We start from the raw sequence: 16,017 nt of genomic DNA, 5'->3' as shown, positions 1-16,017 counted from the left end.
TTGTTCTCAGTTCTCAACAGTCTCTTATGCTTTGGCTCTCTCCCACTCTAACCTCCTTTTTTTTTTTTTTTTTTTTCCTTCCCCTCCCCCATGGGTTCCTGTTAAGTTTCTCAGGATCCACATAAGAGTGAAACCATATGGTATCTGTCTTTCTCTGTATGGCTTATTTCACTTAGCATCACACTCTCCAGTTCCATCCACATTGCTACAAAAGGCCATATTTCATTTTTTCTCATTGCCACGTAGTACTCCATTGTGTATATAAACCACAATTTCTTTATCCATTCATCAGTTGATGGACATTTAGGCTCTTTCCATAATTTGGCTATTGTTGAGAGTGCTGCTATCAACATTGGGGTACAAGTGCCCCAATGCATCAGTACTCCTGTGTCCCTTGGATAAATTCCTAGCAGTGCTATTGCTGGGTCATAGGGTAGGTCTATTTTTAATTTTCTGAGGAACCTCCACACTGCTTTCCAGAGCGGCTGCACCAATTTGCATTCCCACCAACAGTGCAAGAGGGTTCCCGTTTCTCCACATCCTCTCCAGCATCTATAGTCTCCTGATTTGTTCATTTTGGCCACTCTGACTGGCGTGAGGTGATACCTGAGTGTGGTTTTGATTTGTATTTCCCTGATAAGGAGCGACGCTGAACATCTTTTCATGTGCCTGTTGGCCATCTGGATGTCTTCTTTAGAGAAGTGTCTATTCATGTTTTCTGCCCATTTCTTCACTGGGTTATTTGTTTTTCAGGTGTGGAGTTTGGTGAGCTCTTTATAGATTTTGGATACTAGCCCTTTGTCCGATATGTCATTTGCAAATATCTTTTCCCATTCCGTTGGTTGCCTTTTAGTTTTGTTGGTTGTTTCCTTTGCTGTGCAGAAGCTTTTTATCTTCATAAGGTCCCAGTAATTCACTTTTGCTTTTAATTCCCTTGCCTTTGGGGATGTGTCGAGTAAGAGATTGCTACGGCTGAGGTCAGAGAGGTCTTTTCCTGCTTTCTCCTCTAAGGTTTTGATGGTTTCCTGTCTCACATTCAGGTCCTTAAAAAAAATTTTTTTTAATGTTTATTTATTTTTGAGAGAGAAAGCGCAAGCGGGGTAGGGGCAGAGAGAGAGGGAGACACAGAATCTGAAGCAGGCTCCAGGCTCTGATCTGTCAGCACAGAGCCCGACGCGGGGCTTGAACTCACAAACTGTGAGATCATGACCTGAGCCAAAGTCGGATGCTTAACCGACTGAGCCACCCAGGTGCCACTGGATTTTTTTTTTTTTTAATGAGAGGCACAATCGGCTACTTCCCCCAAATTTGTGACAAGGTATAGGATTTTAGACAATAAAAAAACAAAATGTATCAATTATATTATCTTTGCTAAAAAAATTTCAATGGAGCCATTATCTGTAGGATAAAGTTTTATTCTTGTGATATTCCATACAATCTGGTCTCTAATAATCTAGATGACTGTATATTTGTGAGAATTAATTATACAAAGATTCCTCAAACTTTTTTCCCAAATGAGCACTGGTATACCTGGACTAATCAGAGAATGCATGAACCTTGAAATTAATTACTAGTTCAAGTTGGGTATCAAGTAATATCATTTTATAACTATTTAGGTTTGAGCTTTCAGTTATACTATACAAACACACCAATTAAGGATTGTTTGAATTGTTTAAAATAGTGTTTGGTATAACAAAAAGAACCTTAGAAATATGTAATAGCTTTCATTCTTATATAAAACTATAAATAGTACTATGTAGTAATAAGTTACATTTCATTTGGTTTTTAGTATTCTTTCTTTTAGGATTATACATTTATTTGAAAGAAATGCTTTTATTGACAGAACAGTATCAGTCAGAACTGAGTGACCTTATTTCATTATATTAGCTTAATATTTCTTGGTTTTAAACATGTCTATGAGCATGAAATTATATGCTGAGCTCTAAAAACCAATAAAAGCAAAGAATTATGAATACTCTATGAATGATATAATTCATTATTTGTTTAGCATACTCTAAAATAATTTTTATTTATTTATTTATTTATTTATTTATTTATTTATTTATTCATTCATTCATTTTTTGAGACAGAGGGAGACAGAACATAAGCAGGGGAGGGGCAGAGAGAGGGAGACACAGAATCCGAAGCAGGCTTCAGGCTCTGAGCTGTCAGCACAGAGCCTGACATGGACTCGAACTCATAAACCACAAGATCATGACCTGAGCGCAAGTCGGACACTTAACCGACTGAGCCGCCCAGGTGCCCCTAAAATAATTTTTAAAAGTAGGTAGTTATAGGTATGTAAGAAGATGAGACATCAATGTCAAAGGTGAAAGTTTATGACTTATAGGCAGAATCTGACTAGTTGAATAAGTACAAAAAATATTCAAGCAGTCAGTCAGTTGTGGAAGTTTAAACTGGGTTCTTGATCAGCAGTGTCCATGGCTGATCAACTTCTTTTCCAGAATATATGGTGTTATTTGCCACAATAGTAGGTACTGTAGATTGGCTTGATCATCTTCAAACCCACATTCCTACTGTGCCTTTCTATTCTATAAAAGCTGTTGCACTATCGATGACATTTTTAGACCCCTTTGCACCTTGTGTTCTGGATGTGCATTAGGTTCGGCAATTAAGTGCACTTGCACAAATTGGAAGGAGAATGTTTTATGTCTTGTCTCGGTTATATATATGGTGGTAAACATGGTCTTAGAAATGTGACATTTTCTGTAGTAGTATTTCATGATCTTATCTCCAGCTTCCTATGTGTTTGAAACAACTTCATTGGAGATGGTGGCCATATTTCAGTGCCCAGTAAATGGCTCTGGGATTAGATGGATATTTCTGCTGATTGCAGAGGCTTCCAGACTTACGTCTCCTATCCCTGAATTTGGCTGTCACTTTGTGTTCACAAATTCAATAGTTCCATGGTAGCTCAGAAGTAATATTTCTATTGCAGGCTCAGTTTTGTAGTGCTCTAAGAATTTCTGGAGTCTCAGATTAAAGTCTTCTCTTGCCTTTCTAGTATTTTTGTAAACTCCTAAATACCTGCGTTTCTTAAAATACCTAGAGTGGTTTTCTGTTTCCTGACCTGAATCATGACTGATTTATCCCTTTACTAAAAATGTATACAACTTGGAAAGTCAGGACAGTATTACCATAGCAATATGTGGCAGAGACTGCTAGCTATCCACCAACACCCATTCTCCTTTCTTCTCTTTGTAACTGAAGATCCTAGTTTTTCTTATCCAGGCCAAGACTTCATTTCTTAGCTTTGCCGCAGCTACCAGTGTTCATGTAACTGAATCTTGGCTAATGAGATGTAAATAGAAGTGATTTATGACACTTTCTGGTGATGCCCTTGCCCGTTTCTCTTCTCTACTGGCTGAGAAACAGGTGTGGTCATGAAGGTAGAGAAGCCACCTTGGGTCCAAAGATGAAAAATTCTTGTTGATGATGTCAAAGCTGCTCTACTAGCCTGGGAACTACTATATTTAGATAGCAACGTAAGAGGTAAATAAGCCTTTCTTCCTTCCTTCCTTCCTTCCTTCCTTCCTTCCTTCCTTCCTTCCTTCCTTCCTTCCTTCCTTTTCTTTCTTTCTTTCTTTCTTTCTTTCTTTCTTTCTTTCTTTCTTTCTTTCTTTTTCTTTCTTTCTCTCTCTCTCTCTATTTCTTTCTTTCTTTCTTTCTTTCTTTCTTTCTTTCTTTCTTTCTTTCTTTCGCTACTATATTTTTGCTTCCCCCCATTTCTTTACAGTGGCTTATATTGTAACCTAAATACAAGACATACGTGGACTTTGAAGTTTGAGGCCAAGTCTGAAAATGACTGCATGTTACTCTATTAACAGGTATGATTCCTATAAACATATGCCATATATTTATAGGAATGACTTAGAGTAATTCATCTACCATTTTTTAAAAATTTTTATGTTTATTTTTGAGAGAAAGGGAGAGACAGAGTGTGAGCAGGGGAGGGGAAGAGAGAGAGGGAGACACAGAATCCGAAGCAGGCTCCAGGCTCTGAGCTGTCAGCACAGAACTCGACGCAGGGCTCAAACTCACGAACCGTGAGATCATGACCTGAGCCAAAGTCGGACACTTTACCGACTGAGCCACCCAAGTGCCCCACTCATCTACCATTCTTATATAAAAAGACTGCTGGCTGTGGGCTGGTAATATGCTCTTAAAACACAGAGTTGAGTAAAGTACTTAAAAGCTGTATTAAATCAAATCTTCAAAAGCAAAATTCAGTTATACTTGAGAGTGAATGTATTGTAACCTTGCTTTCAGAAGAGTGAGCTTCTTGTCTTGCTCACTACTGTTAAAAGAAGAATTGATAGACAGGATAGGGCCATAGCTCAGAAGCCAAATCAGAATATTCTTTAGGCCAAGTTAGGTGGGATCAGTACATGAACTTTGTATAAAGGGAAAAATAGATACCTATACTAATTCAAATTCTTTATCCAGACATTGGAGAATATCCTCATTCTAAAACACGTACATTTTGGGTAAATGGCCAAATGCCATGTGAGACTTTTGGAAGAATTTTTCATCAGTAAGACTTTGGTTTTCATATCAAATGACAATATCCCTCTGGGGAAAAGCAAAGTCCACTCTGAAATGGGAAATCCCAGATATAGAGAAGGCTTTAATAATGATGTTAGAAGTTTATATTCTCATTTCACTCTGATTTATTGTCCAGAGAAAAAAAGAACCAATTTCAAGACTTAGAAAATTTGAAATGCTTTACTTTCTTATTAGACTATATAAGTTGAATCTGACCAAGTTCTATGAAAATATTCAATTCAGAGCTGTGGAAATGGGCAACAATGATATTAATACTTTGTAGTTACCGAACACTGTCCTCAAATTGCAGGCCTCAGTTAGTCTTTTATCTTTTTGCAAGTCCATGAGTTCTAAGCACTTTCTATGCCCACAGTCTAGTTAAAGCACCTTTTATGCCCATAGTCTAGTTAAAGCAAACATATAAAAACCATGTTTTAGGTAATTAACATTGCTACTGTGGCCATGTATGTTTGGAACAACATCAGTGCCTTGGCAAAATTCCACAGGTACAAGGAAGACCAGCAGTTTATGCCATCATCAGAAACTCATTCTATTAGGAACAATATGTATTGGATAATGGGATAATATCTAATTGATCAAGTTAGGTTCTGTAGTAGATAGCATTCCTTTGGAAACAGACTCCAAGAAGCTGAGATTTTTATGTAGTAGATTTATTAGTGTGTATTCTTGGAGACAATATCTGGTAGAAGTTTAGGAGGCAAAATTAGAAATAAGTTCAACTGTAATGCCCTCAGAACAGAGGCTTCAGAATCATCTGAGGAGTTTTGAGACTGGGATGCTTCAGAGTTGTTCCAATTGAGACAAAAAGGATGGCTCATTAGATACCACAGTGACCAGTCATCATACATGAGCCTTCCTCAGGTAGAGAGCATAACTTTGAGCATGACCACTTCCTTCTTCCAGGGCAATGCCTGAAGAGGGACTCAGATGTAAAATATTAGCAGTCAATGCTCCAAGGATATGAAGGAATAAATGCTTTGTCTTAAAGGGCTGTGCATCAAGGCATCCTGTAGAGTCTTAGGGAATTTTAATGCAGGTGGCTTTAAGAAAGATGGTCAGAAGCAGTAGAAGCAGAGATGATAAAGAAAGAGACAAACTGAGTCATAAAAATGATAGGGTTATTATAGTATGGACAACAAGGTAATTAGTTTGCTACAACCGTTTTTTGATATCTTCAGAGGTTTTTGCATCTTTAACAATAACAAATGATATTTCAGTTCTTCATACATGCAAACTTTCCTGACGCAATTGTGTTTTCTTTGTTCCTTAACAATCTGCAAAACCAAACCTAAAAAATAAATCTTAGGTATTCAATTTCGAAGTGCTTCCTATTCAATATTAAAATATTGACTGGAAAATATTAAAGACCCTTGGAGAGATTAAGAATTTTGCTTAAAGTTCAAAATTTTATCTTCCACTGAACTAAATAATGTTTGTGAAGTGGCATGCTATGTCCCTAACATCTTTTTCTTAAGCTGTATTTTTGCTGACACAAATATAGCTTCAACAGCTTTCTTTTAGATAATATTCATCTGGTTTATATTTCCCCACCTTTTTGGTTTTAACTTTTCTGTTTTTAGGGTTTTGATAAATAGCATATAGTTGGTTATTTTAAAATCCAGTCTGACAGTTCCTATAAGAGAAGGGCTAAATTTATTTAAATGTATCAGTATTTTGGACTTTTTCTATCATTTTTCTTTGTACATTTTAATTTTTCCTATTTTTCTTATGCTTCTGTTTACTTTCTTGACTTTTTTAAGAGATTGAGGCTTCTGCTTTTCTCTACTTATTTCATTTTTTCCTTCCATTTTTTGAATTTAAATTCTCTATTTCTAATTTTTTAATGGTTACATTTGAAAATTTACCATGCCCATATGACCAAGTTCAATATCTTAAACTCCATTTAGAAGAATATAAGGGCACCTGGGTGGCTCAGTTGGTTAAGTTTCCTTGGCTCAGGTCATGATCTCTTGGTTCATGAGTTTGAGCCGCACATCGGAGTCTCTGCTCTCAGCACGGAGCTTGCTTCAGATCCTCTGTCCCCTTTCTCTCTGCCCCTCCCTTGCTCTCTCTCTCTCTCTCTCTCAAAAATAAGTAAACATTAAAAAAAGAAAAATATAAGAATTTCAGAATACTTCAACCTATCATTACACTTCCTACTTACACATGGTTGTTTACAGTATTTTAGGGCTATGAATTTATACATTCACAAATTAGAATATTATATATTATTATTATTTTACACAGACAATATTTATTGAGATTTGCTTAAATACATTACTATGCTCACTTGCTGTTTGGCTATCTTTCCTTCTTGCATCTCAGGTATTCTATTAAGGTTGTTTTTCTTTCTCCTAAGTTATATCCTTTGGAACAGTGGTTCTCAATCTGTGGTTCAAATCATCCCTGTTTCCCAAGAAGGCATTTTATAAATATGTGGGGACATTTTGTTATCACATGATTAGATGGTACTTACTGGCATTTGTAGTGTGAGCCATGGATGTTGAACATCTGGAATTACACACAGGACAATCTCCCACACAAAAGAATTGTTCTGGTTCCTTATGACTTTCAATGATCCTGATGGACATGCAAAGTAGATGAAAAAAACTCTTGATATGTATTTGAGTGTAGGAACTAATTCCATTTATATAAAAATATTTGGCACAGTTTTAACACACTGAATTTCCTAGGAATGCAACAACTAAATAAAATAAAGCTAGTATTTTTTTGCTCTGAATTTTAACAGTAATAGCTTACATTTCAGAAAAATCCCACCACTAATAGCTATGTTAATCTTGATGTTTGAGGTGCCGGTACAACTCATCTGTGTTAATCTGAACATGGAGCTGGTTGCATTATTGGTGATTCTACGAATGTGCACACACATACACATGCACATATAATACTAGATAGCTTCACTGACAAATACAGTTTGTTTACTCTGCTAGTATGTTTCTTTCCTAATGTAGTAGTGAGACAATCAAGATTAAGCATTCATTTTACTAAGAAACATGCTGTCAGAGTTGGCAAGGATATATCATACTTCTACTCTTGTAAGTAACAGCATAGACATCAAAGGAATCACTGATCCTGGCTAACATGTGAAGAATATTGGATGTTACCAGGAGAGTAAAATTTAAGCCAGATAAGGTAGAATTTATCTACATTAAACCACCCATCAATGGCTTGGGACTGACTATTCCATAGACACCAGGATCTGATTCTAAACTTTGTTGGGTTGGCTCCTTAGCTTGGACATGACCATGGTCTGAGGATTTATCTGGATTGGAAACTGGATGAAGGTCTATTATTATACACTGCATCTTCCTGCACAGTGATCCTCATATACATATCTCATGGTGTCACTATGGAATCCAACTGTGTCCTACTACTTCCAAGATTAATCTCTCTCCTGTAAACGTGCCAAATATGACCCTTTCAATAGTGGCCGATTTGCTTCTGTAGCCTCTTCACCTCCTCTTTCCAGCCTACCAACTCGAGCACCTGAATGTTAATGCCTCTTTCTTCGCTTCTTTCCTTGCCTCTTCTATTGGGTTAAAAGGGGATTGGTTTCCACAACACCTACCTGGAGCATTTCTCTAACGTAACACTTAATCACACTTAACGGTGTAAACGTTGATTTTTGGGGGTGTGTCTGTCTGATTATGAGGGCATCTTCTCATAGTTCCTAGCAAGGTGCTTGGTTAAGGAGTAGGAGTCAACAGATGTTGACTGTTAGAGAAAAACAACAGTGTAACATTTCAATACCATTCACGTAGTTAAAAACTTTTCAAGCTACTTTCAGTTTCACTTTTACTGAATTCGGACTCTTCGTTCTCCATTCCCTCCCTTCTACAAACACATGGCGAGGGACAGCGAGCACACCTGAAACTTCCCATAGGTGCCGGGCAGGTCTCTAAGGGGCACTCCCTCCCACTCAGGAAGTCACGTCAACGTGATGACGTCACACGTCCCGCAGACGTCCCGCCGTCAGGCCCACCCATCAAAACCTTCCGGGCTGTCTTTTTTGCGGTTAGTGGTGACAACTTGAACTCTGTTCGTACGGAAGGCCGGCAACGACAAGTACATAAGGCGGGTCCTTGAGGACCCGTGCTTCCCCAAAGAAAGGTGACTTGTTTCCCGGAAAGACGCGCAGGCAGCCGAGGAACCACCCCCAAGCGCTTGCCGCGGTCTCCCGGGGAACGGCGTAGCGCACTGGCCTGGGTGGGGTGGGAGCGCGCGTGCGCAGTGCGCGGCATTGGCGCCGACCTGGAGTAATGGGCGTGGGTGTTTGATTCTTGCAGAGGATGGCCCATTTCTCTGGCGAGGACGAGGTGGTGATGCAGACGATGCTGAGGCAGTTGTTCCAGAGCGTAAAAGAGAAGATCACGGGTGCCCCCTCTCTGGAGTGCGCCGAGGAAATCCTCTTACATCTGGAGGAAACTGATGAAAATTTTCACAAGTAAAATAGCTTTTGATGTCTTAAGCAAACAAACCAGCTGATCCAGAAAGGGTCAAAGTGTAGTTAAAGAATGTTTATTTGATTATTGTTGTTAACATAGCGCCCAAGTTTGAGGTTCATTTTTTTTCGTTTATTTACACATATCGAATTTATGTATTATTTATTCTTTACTTACTTTCCAAAGCTTCTGTCTCCTTTGTGTTTCTGCTGCCACAACCAACATATCCTAATTCTTCGTTTTTCCTCATGGGCAACACAGTAACAATAATTGAAAATTGTTCATGTTTTTCTAAGAGGAATTCTGTTATTTCAAAGGATTCTTGTCACTGTGCCTGTCACATTGGCCTAAAGCAATGAGTTCCCAAGATCTCTGTTCCTTGGCTGATCTGGTATTTCAGTGGCTGCCCCAATTCCCCATTCTGAGCACTGTAGGAATACTGACGTTAGATTGTTAACTTCCTATCGAATAGTTTTCCTGTGAAGGGATAAGGCACATACTCAAATGTCTGTGATACATGTCAAAAATATAAGTGCTGTAGAAGAGCTACAGAGTACTCTGGGTTTGCGAGCAGTAGAAATAGTTTAATGAGAGAGGTACCACTTGAGATATATCTTGAAGGTTACGTTTCTTTAGAGACCTTTTTTTTGTTTTGTTTTGGTTCATTTAATTTAAATTAATCCTCTCCATTGAAACGTTTTCTTGCAGGAACCCAATTAATTATTATTGGTAGCAGTATTTTAAATTCAGTGGTTGTATTTCATTTTGATCTCACAGAGATGTTTTAAAAAAATTTTTTTTATGTTACCTTTACTGACTCTGAAATTCTATTTATCTGGAACTCGTACTCATTTACTTTATGCGCATAGTTGGTTTTTTGAGCCCTTTAATGTAAAAGTTTGTTTTTACTTGCAGTTTTATAGGGGGAGTATTTATAGTTTTCACCAGATTCTCAAGGGAGTTTTCAAAAGTAAGGAATTCTTGTTAATATAGTTACTGATTTCATTGGTATTTATGGTTATACATAAAGTTTCTTCGTATTTCCATTATTTTCCTGTTTATTTCTTAATTGAATCCACTACAAATAGCTGTTATTTGTGATCATATTTATTTTGGGAGACTTTACAGAACAGCTTTTATTGGTTAACTATTGATTTATTACTTAAACAACAGACTATGGAATAATTGCAATTTTCTCAAATTAAGGTTTAATTAATAATGTTTTATAAACTCATGGAATACAAGTTCACCTCACACAAATCCACATGAGGCATGAAGTTTGGGGTTTCATTTCTGGTTTTTATTTCACATACAAGCAGTTGTTTAAATACTTTGTAAATTATTATGTCAGTTTTTGCTAGGATCATATTCTTGGCATTTGTGCATTTTGTCTAGATTTTCAAATGTATTGGTAAAAAGTTTTTCATTAAAATCCTGTAGTTTTTAAATATTTTTAATATCTATAGCTATATATCCCCCTTTTTATTCTTCTCTTTGATTTGTGCCTTCCCTCTTCTGTTCTTCTAGGGGTTTCTTTTAGTCTTTTAAAAAAACCAGCTATTGGCTTTGTTTCTCCTTTGTATTATGTATATGTTTTATGGTTTTAAAGTTTCTGCTGTTTATTTCTTTTCTTGGAAAAATTTTTAAAACTTTTGTGATGAATGGTTACCTCATTAATATGCAGCTTTTTTTCTTTTTTTCTTCAATGTAAATGTTTACCTGTATTGCTTTAGCTGCTTCAATTTTAGAATGCTTTTCAAGTTTAAGTTAGGTCATTGTTGTTCCTCTTAGTAGTTTAATGACTGTTGTAATAAAGTAATTTGCTTTTTTGCAGTGCATTAGATTAAATGCCTGCTGATTACCATTCATACTTAATGTTCACTGTTTACTAAAGAGATTTACTTTTGGCCTACCTAAAAAAATCCAGACACTCTCAAATTATAACTAGTTTGTAGTTTTAAAAGTAAGATTTATAATCCTCAAAGTATTTTTTTTTTTTGCATCTATCTATCTATCTATCTATCTATTTATTTATTTGAATTTACATCTAAGTTAGCGTATAGTGCAACAATGATTTCAGGAGTAGATTCCTTAATGCCCCTTACCCATTTAGCCCATCCCCCCTCTCACAAACCCTCCAGTAACCCTCTGTTTGTTCTCCATATAATCCTAAAAGTATTTTAAGTAGCTTGTAGTCTTAAAAGCATAGATGCTAAAAGTCATGTGTTAGCTGCATTAACCCGAGATCTGTGCCTTAGGAGGAAGGAACTCTTTATGTAGGAGAGAAAAAGAGGAGGACTTGCTTGTCTTTGGTATTTTCATAGACTCTTACAATTCAGTCGGATATTAAAGGTCAGTTAGTACAGTTATACTTGGTCTTTGTTTTCACTGACCTAACTCTCCTTGACATTGTACGTTAAGTCACTTAGGTATGTATTGCTTCCAAAAGTGTTTCCTACTTCAGAATTATCTACCTTCCCTTCTCCACTATCAGAACATTGGTTTCTTAAATCCACCCAATGTTGTCCTGGTATTGACAAGGACAATTTTATTAAAGAGACTTATGGGGGAACTGGTGTCTTTAGGCTATTGTATTTTTGTATGAAGATATTTAAGACAGTTGAGTCCATACATGATGGAATTTTAGGTACTATAAAAAATTAAAGTGGGAGAAATTGCAGTCACTTGGGGAAAACCATCATGTAGACAGTATAGCCCTATCTGGGGGTTTGCCCCAATGGGCAGCTTCCCTAAACTACTATCTCTGCTTTGTATAGCATCTTCTATTTTTCTGCCTTAAACTGTACAAATTCTTTAAAATATCCAAACTTTCCCTCTCTGTCTTTGAAAGTGGCAGCAAGGATTTGAGGGCTGTGGGAGGGGAGGAGAGGTAGGGATGAGGATATTGCTTTCATTATGTGTGCATGTGTTGTGTAGATTCCCAGAAACCAAACTGGCCCTGGTTTTCACTCTTGGCTACGCTAGAATCAGGTGGGCCCCATGTAAAAAAATACTGATGCTTGGGCCTCATCATGAATGAATCAAAATTTCCTGAGCAGCTTGGCAGAGGGGGAGTGGTAGAGTCTGGGCCGTAGTGATTTTCAAAAAGCTCTCTAGGGTTGAGAACGTGGAGAATTGTAACGTGCAGCCAGGGTTGAGAACCACAGAGTTAGAGCATATTTACTTGCATTGACACAAGAATTGTGGTGTGTGTGTGTGTGTGTGTGTGTGTGTGTATTTATTTTAGTAATTATCAACTGTGATGATTATAAGAGTCTCTAATGCAAATGCTCAGTTTTGTAACCCTCACATCCAGTATATTTTTGGTTTGATACAGAGGGAACACAGTAATAATTTGTTGATTTAGGTTTATTTTTTGTTTTATAGAAGAATGTACCACTGATTTTTTAAATCTGTGAAATCCATTTAAATGGTACCTTCAAGAAAACCTCCATTGTGTAAAGTGATATCCATGTATAGAGAAATGACTAAGAATTACATGCGTGCTTCCATAATTAATGAATGCATTTCTAGTAATTGTTTATCATGACTCAGAAGCCTATTCTTTGACCTAAAAGTTTGTACGTGATGTAAAGCTTGTTCGTTCTATTGCATAACCTTTAAAAAAAATTTTTTTTAACATTTATTTATGTTTGAGAGACAGAGCACAAGCAGGGGAGGGGGCAGAGAGAGAGGGAGACACAGAATCCGAAGCAGGCTCCAGGCTCCGAGCTGTCAGCACAGAGCCCGACGTGGGGCTCGAACTCACAAACTGTGAGATCATGACCTGAGCCGAAGTCAGACACTTAACCGACTGAGCCACCCAGGCGCCCCTCTATTACATAATCTTTTATATACTAATGTGATATATAAAGTTAGGTTGGTTATATAATAAATCTTTTGATTCTGAAATAAGAATTCCAAATATCAGCGTTATAATTCATAACTTACTCTAATAAAGTCTCTTTTTAAAACATACCAATACTGATAATTTTTTCTATATATGGTTGAAAAATTTCTTGCTTATCTAAATAACTAAGAGAATGATGTCTTGAAACAAACTTGTACTAGTTTTTTTATGTTCTTATGTTGTAATAGTAATCTGTGTATCAGTGCATATTTTGGTATAGACATTTTGAACATGTCAGAAATTCATCATGAAAGAAATAATTAAGTTTTCTTGGAAAAATCTAGGTAATAAAGCTGGAGAACAAAATGGAAAAAAGTGAATGTTCTTTTACTCAACTTTGTAAATTTTCTGACATAAATGTAAAAAATATCATATTTGCCAGTAGTAAAGCAAAGTGATGAGGTTCATTGCTATTTTAATTGAGCTGCTTCTGAAATGTAGTGAGGTGAACATATTTTTCCTTAGTAGCAAATGCCTGACTCAGGTTTTTAATGTCCTTCTTTGAGGAATATTTGGAAAAAGATACTTTGCATTCACTTGGTGATAGCGTCTTTGAAACCAAATGTTTATTTTTTCTCATTAAATTACTTTTATGGTAACAAATAAGGTTAGTCAAACATGTATAGTACATTTGGTTTGAAAAGTGTCAAAGTATAGCTATGTGTAATAGACAACAGTTTTTGCATTGGGATTATCATTATTGTTATGTAGTGGGAACTGACATTTAGCAAGGTCATGTGTTTTGTCTAAGGTTACAAGATTGACCAGTGTAAGATTTAGAACTTAAGCCTGAAACAAAGGGATTTGTAGAGTTCTAAAGATAAAATTATTTACTAATTGTATAGATCATGTCCTTTAAAAAAGAAGAAACTTTGTTATTAGAAAATTTAAATTATTTTTTTAATGTTTATTTATTTTTGAGAGAGAGCATACACAGGCTGAAGAGGGGGAGATAAAGGGGGACAGGGGACTTGAAGCAGGCTCTGTGCTGACAGCAGAGAGCCTGATGTGGGACTTGAACTCCTGAACTGAGATCATTACCTGAGCTAAAGTTGGACGCTTAATTGAGCCATCCAGGCACTCCCTAGAATATTTTAAAATGACCAAGAAAGAAATATTAATAGACTTCAGTTAAAATACAAATGAATGGAAGTTGTATTTATTGTAGTCCATGGCAAAGAGGTATTATTCCCATAATATTGTAGTCTTGGTCTTTCCTGTGCAATTAGAGTATATTAATCTGAAAATGTTAAAGGAGTTTGCTAAAACTAATTCTGAGAGGAAAGGACTTAAATTGTAGCAGAATTGCTTTAATTAAGCCTAGTAAGGATCTTCTAACATAAGTTATTAAGTATGTACATTTTTTTTTTTTTTGAGGGAAGTTTTACATTTCTTAAATAGAAATTTTAAACATAGAGATGATTCACCAGTATCTTTAGTGGTAAGGATTTTATGTTGTTTATAATACTTGTATGAATGGATGGTGAAAGGTCAAACTGGCATTCTGCAGGCCATATTGGGTCTATGGATGTGTTTCTTTGGCTTGGTTTTAAAAAATAGTAACATTTAAAAATTGGGAGATAGCACATAAGGTAGTTTTCTGGCTTCTATTAAAACATTGAAAAATCCACATCAGGCTGTAATAGTCCTAAGTGGCAGTAAGTGGCTAAAGCCATGTGGAAGCTCTTCCTTTTAGCTGAGACACATCCTTTTATTTCACCACCACCTCTTCCTTTTCTCTCTTACACGTGGCTGGCTTTAGTTTACCTGTCTACCCCCAGTGACACTGAGTTTGTAATCCCTGTTATAAGTATGGGACCTTTCGAAAGTCTCTTGTGCATCCAGGGCTTTTGCTTTTATACAAAATATGAATATAGCTACACCAGAATAATTTCTAAAAATGATGCAATGGGTTGATTTAAAAAGCTGTGGTTATCATCAATCTTTTAGATTAGATGAAGACTTCATAAGAGCAACTGGATGGCACCAATACTATGAGGATTATAGTGAAAGCAACATAGTACTTAATTTTATGATTAAGTACATAATAATTAAATGTATTAAGTATTATGGTATCTCCCAGCCCATAGCAATAATAATTCTCTATCCTGGGCACTACTGTAGAAGAATAGTATTCCTTGTAGGATTTTATGGGGTATTGCCATGAATTCAGATAGTAAAAGAACCAACACAAAATGAATTGTCATGTGAGAATTTGAAGACTTGGATTTTTCTTACCCAGAGTAGAAAGGTCTACTTGCAGAAATGACTCTATTTACTAATTTAAGATTGGAAGCTTGAGAGTTTTCCAATAATCTTTGAGTTAGTAGAGCATCCAAAGGGCTTTAGGCAGCCTGGTAGTGCTCCCATGATAGAAGGCCTTATCTTCCCTGGAGATTTTTTTTTTTTTTCTTAAAAGAGCAATAACCCATTAGGGAATATTTAATTTGGGGGTTCTTGGGTTCGTTTAATTTGGAAGATGAACCAAAACCTTGAAATATTTTGAATGGAGTCTTCTGGGAGATACTACTGTGGCCACAGATAAAAGTGATGTCATTTAAAAAAAGTATGTGGTTATTCAAGTTCCCAAAGAGGAGGTTTAAACTTTTTCTCAGCATGTTTGCTATATTATATAGATGGTGATAAATAGTGGGGAGGTTTTGTTTTGTTTTTGTTTTTGTTTTTGTTTTTGATGTGTCTTTTATTTTAGAGTGGTATTCTGTTAACTTTCTTGAATACATTGTATTAATGGGCTTTCCTTGTATTTCCTCACTGCCTTAGTTATAAAAATATCATAACCTACTTGCTTACAGTTTGGGCTTTAAACAAAGCAAGCACAAAATTTATATTAGTTAAGTATTCATTTCTCCTAATTGCTTGATTTGTGGCAGAGAAACGGGACTGATAAAACTAAGGAATAATTCACTTTTCTGTAGTAAATGTTGATGGTGAGTTGTAGAATTCATCTTCAGAGAGGCCCTTCCTTTAGTTTCAGAGAATTAACTCCAGCTTGCCCCATGTTTTGTTTCCCACTGAGTGTCTTAGAGATGTGAAGGA

The 16,017-nt window shown here is 36.4% G+C and overlaps 1 protein-coding gene and 1 long non-coding RNA gene across 5 annotated transcripts in view; one reads left to right on the top strand and one right to left on the bottom strand.

Annotated features, from left to right (window-relative positions):
* LOC147581183 (uncharacterized) overlaps positions 1-7,267 on the bottom strand; it is a 37,969-nt gene extending 30,702 nt beyond the window's left edge. The window contains exon 1 of the long non-coding RNA XR_015250865.1: positions 7,064-7,267. This is a non-coding gene — a long non-coding RNA (uncharacterized LOC147581183). The remainder of the gene's footprint in view (positions 1-7,063) is intronic.
* A 1,288-nt stretch (positions 7,268-8,555) lies between these two features.
* The window catches only part of TBC1D32 (TBC1 domain family member 32), a 203,767-nt gene continuing 196,305 nt past the window's right edge, over positions 8,556-16,017 (top strand). For 2 of the 4 annotated variants that reach the window (XM_086707707.1, XM_086707708.1), the window contains exons 1-2: positions 8,556-8,718; positions 8,895-9,052. In XM_086707707.1, coding sequence (XP_086563833.1) covers positions 8,898-9,052 — 155 coding nt within the window. In that variant the 5' untranslated portion in view covers positions 8,556-8,718; positions 8,895-8,897. Of the gene's footprint in view, positions 8,719-8,797; positions 9,053-16,017 lie in introns of those variants that run through there. The other 2 variants (XM_086707705.1, XM_086707706.1) reach the window with 2 other exon arrangements.

Source organism: Puma concolor, chromosome B2, assembly GCF_028749965.1.
Source record: "Puma concolor isolate L17-30 chromosome B2, mPumCon1.1.hap2, whole genome shotgun sequence".
Taxonomy (NCBI): domain Eukaryota; kingdom Metazoa; phylum Chordata; class Mammalia; order Carnivora; family Felidae; genus Puma; species Puma concolor.
This window is presented reverse-complemented; position numbering and strand designations above follow the sequence as displayed.